General features: G+C 38.6%; 1 protein-coding gene across 8 annotated transcripts in view; it reads right to left on the bottom strand.

The window, feature by feature from the left end:
* Positions 1-12,468, bottom strand: part of nbeal2 (neurobeachin-like 2) — an 81,985-nt gene that overhangs the window by 24,925 nt on the left and 44,592 nt on the right. For all 8 annotated transcript variants that reach the window (XR_007925357.1, XM_051864395.1, XM_051864399.1 and 5 more), the window contains 10 exons: positions 11,356-11,515; positions 11,070-11,172; positions 10,800-10,950; positions 9,268-9,426; positions 8,988-9,147; positions 8,816-8,904; positions 7,194-7,883; positions 6,800-6,975; positions 5,085-5,241; positions 3,664-3,810 (listed from right to left, as the gene is read on the bottom strand). Coding sequence is in view for 7 of the 8 variants with exons in the window: in XM_051864395.1 (XP_051720355.1) it covers positions 3,664-3,810; positions 5,085-5,241; positions 6,800-6,975; positions 7,194-7,883; positions 8,816-8,904; positions 8,988-9,147; positions 9,268-9,426; positions 10,800-10,950; positions 11,070-11,172; positions 11,356-11,515 (1,992 nt within the window). In the remaining variant the exon portion in view is untranslated. The remainder of the gene's footprint in view (positions 1-3,663; positions 3,811-5,084; positions 5,242-6,799; positions 6,976-7,193; positions 7,884-8,815; positions 8,905-8,987; positions 9,148-9,267; positions 9,427-10,799; positions 10,951-11,069; positions 11,173-11,355; positions 11,516-12,468) is intronic.

The raw sequence follows: 12,468 nt of genomic DNA, 5'->3' as shown, positions 1-12,468 counted from the left end.
TGAATGGATCATTATTACAGTGATTATGTTTCTAGCATGTTATGTGTTTGGCAACGGTTCTTTTAACCCTAAAATATGGAGTGTGTAGCTTTTCATTTCTTAAAAAAACATGTAGGAAGACACATCATGGCCATATTCCAGGATGACAATGTCACGATTCATCAGGTTCAAATTGTGAAAGAATGGTTGGGAGGAGCATGAAAAATCATTTTCACACATGAATCGACACCTCTGAGTCCAGACCTTAAATTTATTGAAAGTCTTTGGGATGTGCTGGAGTAGACTTTACAGAGTGCTCACCTCTTGCATTGTCAATACAAGATCTTCACCAAAAATTGCTAACCTCTTGATGGAAATAAATGTTGTGATGTTATTTCCATCAGTAGGTGCATCAATTTTTGGTCAAGATCTTGTATTGACAATGCAAGAGGTGAGCACTCTGTAAAGTCTCCTCCAGCACATCCCAAAGACTTACACTAAGGTTAAAGTCAGTGCCAATTCATGTGTGAAAATGATTCTTCGTGCTCTCTGAACCATTTTTTCACAGTTTTAACCCTGGTGAATATTGGCATTGTCATCCTGGAATATGGCCATGATACAAATTCCAACATGGCTGTTTAAGAAATGAAAAGCTACACACTCCATCTTTTAGGGTTAAAAGAACTGTTGCCAAACGCATAACATGCTAGAAACATAAAAATCACTGTAATAATGATCCATTCATAGATTCTTAAATATTAAAATCCAAACAGTGACCTTTTTTTTGGCCGGGCAGTGTATATACTCTATACTATATTTTAGTGGTGTAACTTTGTTTTAAAAAGTGGGCGGTACAATACAATGCTATATCAGATATATGTACAATAACAATTGCAGAAAAAATAACATCACAATGTCCAGAAATCAACTTACATTGGGTTTAATTGGTCAACAGAGAACTCATGTTTAACGTAAGTCTGGTGGTAAAACTTTTGTTAAGCGTGTCAGAGGTTCTGGATTCTATCCACCCTTGTATAGTTTTTTCACATTAAACCAAAGATGTTCATCAGTGACTGTATATCAAGAACAGGGACATGTTTGTGTGCATTTTGTTTTGTGATTTCACCAGACCAAATAGAGAGTCTCCGCAACGGCATTAAGCGAGAGATTGAAATACTATACCACACTGCAACATTAAATATTTGAAATGGAGTATGATGCAGTCATGTGACTATGTAAAACATTTTTTATTGTTACATAATGCATTCTGTATCAGATTAAACAATATTAGGCAGTATAAAGTATATATTGTGCAGTATGTAGCAAACAGTAAGCTAGACATGAATTATTCTATTAGTATACACTATAGTTCACTGTAAAGTATGCATATTCTCTGTATGGACAGGATGGAGTTAATAATAAGGTATTATTCCTTTCTGAACACACACAGTATCTGAAATCATGCTATAACTGCATGAATCTCCAGGGATTTCCTCGTTAGTCTTGTTTATCTACTCATGTTTGCCTCTTGTCTTTGTCTAGGGTTATTTCTGAAACACGGCTTTCGTGGTGAGTGGCACTTGGTTGTCAATGCTTATTATAGAGTTCCTGTGAACACAGCAGCTCTTCATGAGAGCTCATAAGCTGAGCCATTTTCATTTTATGGTTTTAAGGATGCATCTATGTTAGTTAATTTATTCTTTGATCCAATTAATGATTTCTATGAATATTCACACATGCCTTATGGTCAAAATTAAAGTGTCCTTATATTGCTTTTTCAGATATTACCTTTCATGCAGTGTGTAATATAGATGTTTGTGAATGTAAAAGGTATGAAAAGTTTCAAAGATCAAAGTGCTCAACAAATGGAGTAATTGTGTACCAAAAGAAGGAACCGATTCTGAATAGCCTGAAACGAGTCGTCAGTAACTCTCAAATTTGCATAATTCCAGCCTGTGGCCTTCATTGGCTGTCTGTGAACAACTTCTAATTTGACCCACCCTCAAACACTATAGTTGTAGCTGAGGCCCGGAAGAGTTTGGTTCGTGTTGTCGACATGTTGAGAAGACACTGTTTTCTGTGCTATGAAAGCAAATTTAGATATGCTAATGGGCATTTTGTGTCCGACACGCACTGTAGGCAGTAGACCAATCATAACAGATTGGACCATCTGACCAATCAGAGCAGAGTGATTTCAGAAAGGAGGGGTTTTAGAGAGAACTAATCTTCGAACAAAATAGAGTACCTCAGGGATGACGTGTTTTTGTAGGCAAAACCCGGAAGCGAGTTAGCATTTTAGGACTTCCAGTTCCATCGCCCCGAAGTCAATGGGTTTTTTTTGAATGGGTTTTTGCTAAATCGCCTGAAATAAGGTCTGTGGTTAACAAAGCCTCTAAATATTTTCACGTTTTGATCTATGACATAAAACACACCAGTTATAACCCGCTTGTGATTTTTTTAAACCTTTATTGTGTCTTAAAAACGGCGGTTGCTAACAAGTTGCTAAAAGGGACTACTTCCTTTGGCAGGGACTTTAGACGTCATCATGACAAACAGGACATTTGGACAGCATTTCTCATGAAAAAGTGGATAAGTATTCATACAAAGTGCAGATCATAATCAGCGAGCATGTTTTTAAATAAAGTTGTTTTCTAAATAAAGTTTGAGGAAGCTTGGTGGTGGTGACGTTGATCCGCGACCGTGGTGTGCTGTAGTTTATATCCTACTGTTAGCTTTTTATATCTGATGACTTCATTTAGGCTTCAAAATGTATAAATCTTGTGTTAACTTGTGAAGATTATCTTGATAGACAAAACGTGTAAGTGTCATAACCCTTTGTTAAACACAGAGCTTATTTTTTGCGATTTTCCAAAAGTCTATGGGAAAAATGCATTGGCTTTCAATCAAGGGAACCCGTGGGCCGCTAACTTCCGGGTTGGCCTACAAAAACATGTCATCCCTGAGGTACTCTATTGTTTCAGACACTGTGAGAAAAGAGATGATGCTGCAATGTACTGTATGTTATGAGAAAATTTAAGTGTTTTTTCAAAGTCGGACCCTAACAAATTTAGAGTCTTTTTTCCCAAACAACAACTGAATTTTTAGAATTGAGGCACATTACACTAAAGGTAATAGTTACAAGCTTAGTGCTGTATAAACAGACAACCAGTCTATAGGAAAAAACATGTTCATGAACAACAGACTGAAAGAAGCGCATGTTTTCCTCAACTGCCCCACAGTAAGTCAGTTCCTCAGTCAGTTGATATGATCTAATTTAAGTGTGGGATGGTCTTGAGTGAGTCTGGAGAAGAAAGATAAAAAAAACCACACATCTCCATATACGGACATCTGCTCTCCACTGGAATGAACTGAAGCTACTTACAAAAAAAGCTCTTTAAAGCCTAAAGGCATATCCAATAATCCTGAACATGACCATGGAAAATGTGTGTGTTTTTAAACACTCCACCTGTAGAAGGGAGTATAACTAGTGTGCAGTTTCAACACCATTTATTTTATTTAGTTTTGTTTGAGACTGTCATAATAATCATTCAGTTCATCCCACATAATCAGCTAATAAAAAACACATTTGTAAATGTCAAAGAACAAGAATTTTATAAAACAACCCAGGAATCCGTGGTTTATCTAGTAAGACAGGTGTGTGTGTGTGTGTGTGTATGTGTGTACCTGTGGGTTCTGCTGCTGCTGAATATATCCAGTGATGATACGCAGGCCAATCAGAGACATCTCCTTGAGCTCAGCAGACCCCGCTGACCCGGGGGTCGTGTGCCACGCCTGCAGCCTGTCCAGCAGATTCACCACACCTTCAAAGATCTGCCACGAATATAGACACACTCTTATCCTCATTCACAAATAAACGCAATAAAAAAGCAGCATCAGAACAAAGTTTCCTTAAAATGAATTTGCACACTTATTATTTATATTACATATACAACCCGAATTCCGGAAATGTTGGGACGTTTTTTTAAACTTGAATAAAATGAAAACTAAAAGACTTTCAAATCACATGAGCCAGTATTTTATTCACAATAGAACATATATAACATAACAAATGTTTAAAGGGAGAAATTTTTACACTTTTGTCCACTAAATGAGCTCATTTCAAATTTGATGCCTGCTACAGGTCTCAAAAAAGTTGGCACGGGGGCAACAAATGGCTGAAAATGCAAGAAATTTTAAAAAGATTCAGCTGGGAGAACATCTAGCAACTAATTAAGTTATTTGATATCAGGTCTGTAACATAATTAGCTATAAAAGGGATGTCTTAGAGAGGCAGAGTCTCTCAGAAGTAAATATGGGCAGAGGCTCCTCAATCTGTGAAAGAGTGCATAAAAAGATTGTGGAGTACTTTAAAAACCATGTTCCTCAACATCAAATCGCAAAGGCTTTGCAAATCTCATCATCTACAGTGCATAACATTAAATCTCTGTGCGTAAGGTACAAGGCCGAAGACCTTTATTGGATGCCCGTGGTCTTCGGGCCCCTCAGACGACACTGCATCACTCATCGACATGATTGTGTCAATGACTTTACTAAAGGGGCCCAGGAATACTTCCAGAAACCACTGTTGGTAAACACAATCCGCCGTGTCATCTGCAGATGCCAACTAAAACTCTATCATGCAAAAAGGAAGCCATATGTGAACATAGTCCAGAAGCGCTGTCGTGTCCTGTGGGCCAAGGCTCATTTAAAAGGGACTGTTTCAAAGTGGAAAAGTGTTCTATGGTCAGACGAGTCCAAATTTGACATTCTTGTTGGAAATCACGGACGCATCTCATTTTATTTTATTCAAATTTAAAAAACATCCCAACATTTCTGGAATTCGGGTTGTATGTTTACAAACTCAAACCAAACCGCATCCTGTTATTATATTAAAAGCAGATTTTTTGGAATGTGCATCAATGGTCTTAATGATCTGTTTCCAAATACAGTTATTTTTGCTAACAGATTTGAAAGCCAAATTGGATGTGTGCAGTATGAACATCCTCATTCTGACATTTTGTCTCAAACTCTTCTGGATTTGAAATAAGAGTGTGTGAGTTATAAAATCTATTGTCAGAGTAAGAATATATCAATCCATTCCCCACCTTCTCACTCCATAGTGTTTGATTGTCAGTGCCCTCGGCGAATAGGAAGTCCTGGAGCAGTCTGAGGAGGCGAAGCAAAGAAGGCACATGGTGCAGAGACACACCCTGAGAGTCCCTCAGATCTGACAGAGACGACTCCAGCATCATCTCCAACAGACTACAACACACAAAAGACACATGAGGCATCTGTAACACCCCCAACAGCTTATAATGTTTGTTCACAGCCACAAAACAAAGAGAATACAACTTGTCTTGAACAAGTCATCAGACAGGCACACCCTATGACTTAAAGTAAAAACAAGCTCTATGGTGATGCAATGCTGGAGCCACCCCAAAGAAAAAAGCAACAGCCCAGTAGCGCAAAGAACTTCTGCCCTCCAGAGATCCCCACCCTGCCCTCATCTGAGCCAAGGGAATCCAGAAAACACTTTAATGTACAGTACCTCCCTTCAGTCTCAGATCTCTACTGGATTTCAAATACAGTAGTTGTTCTCATAATGGCATCTTAAAGAGGCAATATTATGCCCTTTTACAAAGTCTTGATTTTGTTTTTGGGGTCTGCTAGAATAGGTTTCATGCTTGAATGTTCAAAAAACACATTATTTTTCACACATTTTACATTATTGCAGTACATCTCTCCCCATTCTGTCAGTAACGCTCCGTTTAGTTCCAGCCTCTATGAAGCCCCTCCTTCCGAAAAGCGCAATGTGCTCTGATTGGTCGGCTGGACCAGTGTTGTGATTGGTCAACTGCTTCGAGTGTGTTTTGGAAATGTCAATGCGTTTTAACACACCACTAATGCAACTCAAATAGCCCTCGCACCCCCCTCCCCCCCATTATTATAATGAAGAATATTGTGACGTATGTTCCCAGAATATAACTCAAGACTACAGTCGAGTTCAGAAACAGTGCTTACTGACAGAGAACAACCTCCTTTGGAGTGGACTTGGTGCTTTGTAACTTTGCAGACCTTTTTCATGTTTAAAAAGCAACATTACACACTAAATAAAGTTGAAAATATATAAAAAGCACAATATGTCCCCTTTAAAACAAGCCTTACAAAGCATAAAACAGAAAGATGCCCATTTCTGTGCAACCAATAGTATGGTTGCTAGAGTGTTCTGTGTTATTAGGTCCAAATCAAAAAAAGCCCATCCCCAAAGTGTCTAAATTCACCCTGTCTATTTTCTAAATTCATGTTATTGATTTTATTGTGAACAATTTATCCATGCATATGTTTTTTAAAATTAGTTTTGACCTTAAATTTAATCAAAATGTCATAACTCAATGACATATGCCGGACTACTCCAATCATTTAGTGCACTTAATCCAGCCCCACCCTCCACAATCGACCGAAAGCTTGAAGTCAGATCTGCTTCCAATGAATCAACAACCGATTTTTTTTTTCGTTAATCTGTTGTTCTCAGATTTACATCACAATACAGAGGAAACTATCTGTCACTGTTTCTGTTCCATCGCAACTTTAAAGTCTCTAGCACATCTCTTCTCAGCAAGCTGCACAACTTGAGGTATCATTCAAGTTCAGATGCAAATTTAAATACTTAGGGTTAAGGGTTTTGTTCAAAGTTCGTTCGGTTTCAAAAAGTTAAATCTTCAAAATTCAAATCAGTCTGAAAAAAGTCTTCATTTTAGCTCTCTGGGACAGAGGAATTGTTAATGCAGCATTAAAAGCATTAAAGTTTTAAGTTTCTGACCTGCGTTTGATGTCATCAGGTGGCCGCACCAGCTGGCAGGACGAGCCAAGCTTGGTAAGGACAGAGAACACCTGACCCCTTTCTCTCCATATCACATCCTCAGACCCCTCAGTGCCAGTCCACAGCACAGAGAATACGATGTTCGTCAGCAAATTACACAACTCCTCCTCTGGAGCCTAATGGGGGGATAGAGAGGCAAGTTTTTAACAAAGTTTAAGGTCAAAGGTCAGAAACATCTCGTATTTCATCAAAAATATCTTAATTTGTTGTCTGAAGATCTTACGGGTTTGGAACGACATGAGGGTGAGTAATTAATGACAGCATTTTCATTTTTGGGTGAACTATCCCATTAAATAGGCTGATTTCAGACACAGACAGGGTGTTCAGCATGTACCTGTGGGTTGGATGTGTTGGAGATGGTGTCTGTGGGCGGTTCAGTGCTATAGCTTGTGTCATCCAGAACGTTGGACAGACTGGAGCTCTTGCGTGGTCTCATGCCTGGGAAGGTCTTACTGTGCTCCAGAGGAGAAGGAGTCTCTGGTTGACTACCCACAGGGGTCTGGGGTCCTTTTTGGAGGCTTAGTTCCATCTCAAAGGGTAAGTTGAAGGGCGATTGCGGCTGATACACACTTTCATCTTCCTCTAGCAGGCGGGACGATGCTGGAATATCCACAGTGTTGGACAGGGAGGATGAATGACTGCTTTGTTCTCCAGAGTCAAATGGCTTGAAGTGGAGGGAACCGTTCTTGAGTTGTTCAGATGACGGGGGAGACTGGGAGAGGTCAGAGTAGCCCTCTGACACATCCTGAGTTTCTTCCTCCTCAAACTCCTCTTCATGGCGGGTATTGAGGGAGATGTAGACGTTCTGCCGAGCGTCCTCCATTACGCTGTCCTCCCGACGGAAGACGGTTCTGGAAAGAACGGGGTCCAGTGAAGTGGTGGGGCTGGATAAAGAATTGGATTGGCTGAGAACACGAGACTCGTACGATTCTTTGACGTAGAGTTTGGTGAGAACATCCTGCCAGCCTGATTGACGAGCGAGCTGTTTTACATACTCTTCATTGGAGTGGATCAAGTGGAAGAGCTACAGGAATGAAGGATGGAAAAAGAAATGTAAATTAATTGATTTAATAATTAGTCATTTAGATGAGAATGTACCACTTCAGGACAGTCACTACATACATGTTTAAAAAAGGGCTTTGTTTTGCAGTGTTTCAAACATGCAATGTCAGACGGTGCACTTGTATTATTATGAATGGGAGAAAGTCCCGCCTTCTAAAGAAGAGCCAATCGGCGATTGGTAAAGTCATTGTGTCACTGCAGTTGCCGTTAGAAGCTCTGGTTCCTATAGAAACAGTCAGGTGAACAGCTTTGGAGAATTTGATGTTTCCCTTTCAAAGAGATAGGAGCTGCACTTGCATGCCTGAGAGGCGTTTCAAAGATGGCAGCCGAAATGACTTGTCTTAAAGGGACTTTGATTACCTGAGAGATTCATTTTGTTCGGCGGTGTGAAATGATGATTTGTAGATTAGTAGTCAACATGAACATACTTATTATTATGATATCTTGTTCTAAATAATCAAAAGAGCTTTTCTTAACCAGTTATCGCTATGCTAAAGTAGCAAGCTAAGCTCTTAGCAAGTTTGCTAACCACAGGCTAACTGACAAACACAAAGAAAGGGAAAGCTACAACACCAATTCATTAATACTTTCCTACATTTCACTAAAAGAGAAAATATATTTCCCTTATCCTGCTGAACCCCCCCCCCCACTCTTAGCTGGTTTAAGATGGACATATCTGGTTTAAGCTGATCAAGCTGGTCTCCCAGCCCTGCCAAGTTGGTATTCATCTGGTTTTAGCTGGTTGGGCAACCGATCTTCCAGGCTGACCAGCTTAGACCAACCAGACCAGATAAAGAAGTGGTCAAAACCCCCCTAAAACCAGCTATGACCAGGCTGGAAGACCAGCCAACCAGCTAAGGCTGGTTTTAGCTGTTTTTTTAAGCAGTCACTCACCTTTCGACAAATATCTAGTCGTACACTGAGGTCGGCGCGATGGGACAGATATGCCACTGCCAACAGGTCTCTAAAATTAGGAGTGGGATCTGCACCAAACAGACAACAAAACAGACCAATCAACACCTGAAGCATAAGTTGAAAACTACTGCCCACCTTTTCTTCAGTTTACCTGTGGCGAGCACCTGCTCATACAGACAGCGCACAGTTGCCATGGTGATGGGAATGTCTACAAAGGAGCAGACCAGCCCAAGGTAACTGGAATCCTTAAGTTTGATGCGCAGTTTATTGCGCTCAGGTACACGCTCACTCTTCAGGACTTTATACATGACCTGTAGAAGAGCAGAAGAGATGTGCTCATTTCACACCGAAAGAGACTGATCTCACCGTGATGCTTTCAGCAGTGCATCTCAAAATGTGCCTTAATGATTTTTGAGCCATTTAAATCTCACCCGGAATAATCTCTCACGAGCCTCGTCTCCAAAGTTGTGTTTGAGCAGCAGACAGTAGAGCTGCTCCACCCCTCGCTCCAGAAGAACCGTCACAGCCTGCTCACGTGGATGAGGAGAACTCCTCAAAACAGTGTATAACACATCCAGAATACTGATCACCTACAGAGAGAGAGAACATTCAGTCACCAATCTGTGAACTCTAGTCCTACCAGAATATCCTCATGATAAGAAAGACCACAATAAATGGAAAAGTGATCATTCAAAGAAAAGATATTCTGTTTTAATCTTTATTTTTCAGTGTAATAAAATAAAAATTTGATTATACACAAGTCTTAAAGGTTCAGTAATGCCTTTTTGTCTTTTTCCAAAATAAAATATTAAATTGACAAAATGTTGTGTCAGTGTTTTTTTAGTAACATTGATGTACTATTATAGTTTTTGTCAATATTTTCAATTAAATTTTATTTTTAATATTTTATATTATCATTTTAATTAAAGTTTTAATCAAATTTTGTTGTGTTTTTTGTTTTTAAAATAGGTCTGTATAGTTTTTGTTAAGTTTCAGTTTTTGGTTTTAGTTATTTTAGTACTTGAACTTACAGTAAATGAAAATGAGAAATGTCACCTTGGCAACTAGCTGAAATAAAATGAGTTTGTTTTTTTTATATTTTATTTTATTTATGTTAATGTTAATTTTCTTTCAAGTAATGGAAATGTTTTGTATGGTTTTAGTTTTAATTAATAATAAATAATGTGTAATCCATGGCATGCCAAGCAATTCAGTATTGTTATTAATATTATTATTTTTTTTATTATTGACAAAATTCATGACAAATCAATAACATGGTGAGTCAGAATTCGATTGGAAATGCATACAGGTCAGTTTGACCTTCTTTATAAAAAATTTTGGGTCATACAAAAATATATATATTTTCCTGATCGTATGAAATTAACTGAGGCTCACATACAAGATTTATAAAAAAAAATACTTAGGATAACAGAATTAAATTAATTATTACTATTATTATTATTTTCATTATTAATATTTGTTATTGAAGAAATCTAAAAGGATAGAATCACTGCACTCAACCGTTTTTTTGGGTGCGTAGATCAGTGGAAATTGCAATAAAATTATTGAAGAAATCTACAAATCATTTACTTTTTGTAAACTTGACCCCCTTAAAGCATTCTAGGGTTAAATATATTTTAAAAATATATTTTATTCCAAATTCCATTGGTTGGGCAAATATAGTCTCGCCCCAAAATAGCATTATTGGTTGATCCAATGTGTCAGGCTTGTTGGGATACTCAAAGAAACAATGATCTGACACAAACAGACGCACAACAGACACTGTTTACTCTTTTCAGGAAGTCAACCTACCAGTGTCTAACTACTTCCAGCTATCTGTGTGAATTTTCTGTCTCTTATGAGTTTCCATGGGAGTTAGTATACTGCTTTTGAAGGCAGTGCCTCTGTAGGCAGAAGCAGATGACTACATTTTAAACAGAGCTAGTGTGCTTGTGTGGTTCACCTGTTGCTCGTCCTGCACTATAGCAGCGTAGCCTAGAACACTTTGCAGCTCCTCAGCAGTGGGAGATTTCAGAAGGTCTTTCAGCAGAGCGAAAAGCGAGATTTGCACCGTCTGCTTCTCTTCAGACAGAGGACTGCCGTCCTTCTCCGCACTGTGGACCCCCCCCCCCAAAAAAAATGTATAAACATTGTCTTTTATCCACATGTAATTAGTTAATTTTCTTAGATCTGTCACCAAAATCATAATATTACAATTTAAACCTGAACGCACCTGTAGTGTGTCCGAATCGAGTCCATGATGTATTGAACACCGTACCTCTTGCGAGTCTTCAGCTTGCCTTCATTGATGACAGTGGTTAGGTACTGCACATGACCTACAAACCAACACAAATACAGACAAAGGGGTTTGGAATGACATATTGAGGTAAATAATAACAGACGTATCCTTTTTAGGTAAACTATTCCTTTAGGAACTGATTATCATTTGCATTTAATGCCAAAGTTGAATAAAAAACAATGGCTAATGCTATTGTGATGTGTAGCGGTTGTTTTTTTACCCAGACAGACAGCAAAGTGGCTGTGGCTCCAGATCCTGAAGTCAAAAAGCAGGTACTGGTACAGTTGTGATAGGAGGGCATTGTTGCCCTCGTAGGACACCTGCTTGAGCAGGAACTGACAGGCCATCAGAACGCTCATGTCCATCATACTGCTAGAGACCTGGAAAAGACAAAGAGAGGCAGGAGATGATCAGAAAGTGTTTGTAGTTATTATAGCCATCCATCAATTAGAATTTGTATTCAAATTAGTTAAAGGTGCAGTAAGCGATTTCTTAGAAATTTAAACCAACACCTAAACAAACAATTTTGTGCATATTTGTTAGATGTGTGTTCTGTGTGTGTGCTGAAAAAATATTGTGTTTGTACATAGTCCTGGCTGTGTAAATAGGAGAAAAAACAACGTGGATTGGACTGAATCACAGAGCACCACAACACACTTGTATCCAATAGGGGGGCGTATACGCTCATGATGGGGGAGGAGAGAGAGTGAGCAAGCGGTACATTTGTAGAAAGACTGTAGAAAGAGAGATATTACCAAAGAGGAATATAATTGGAAGAAGAAGGGTTATGATCAAGCAAGAGCTTTAGGCCCTGCGTTAATACTGGAAAAGCTTTCCAGCGCTAGAGAGACATTAGAGAGAGGGAAGGCCAGAAAACAAACACAGAGGTTGCTTTGTTTCTACTCGACACGCGAGTAACATTGTTTATTTTTTGATGTTTCACAGAACCAAGATATGCTGTTGTTGAATCACAGCTGATTCATCCATACTTGTGCCAGCTGTTAGTGGTTGCCTGTGTTACATAGCATGTTTGTTATTTTGGGGGCGGAACAATGAAGGAAGTGGTGTGTTTATTTGGGTGTCTTTCATATATCAATAGTGTATCATACTGTACCTTTAAATATGATGATTAATTACATTATTCACATATATCAATATTTGCTGAGAAAAGCCTCCAAATATTTTGAAAATTTCTCGTTTATGGTTAAATGAAACATGAGACACACAACTTTGATTGTTGCATAGTGTCTCAATTCAAGCTTGATGGTAGGAAAATTTTCTTTTACATAATTTACGTATGTATTAAATTGATCAAATGTGACAGTAAAGACAT

The sequence above is a fragment of the Ctenopharyngodon idella genome, chromosome 16 (assembly GCF_019924925.1).
Source record: "Ctenopharyngodon idella isolate HZGC_01 chromosome 16, HZGC01, whole genome shotgun sequence".
NCBI classification, from domain to species: Eukaryota; Metazoa; Chordata; class Actinopteri; order Cypriniformes; family Xenocyprididae; genus Ctenopharyngodon; species Ctenopharyngodon idella.
Note: the sequence above shows the minus strand (reverse complement) of the source record. Positions and strands in the feature narration are given on the sequence as shown.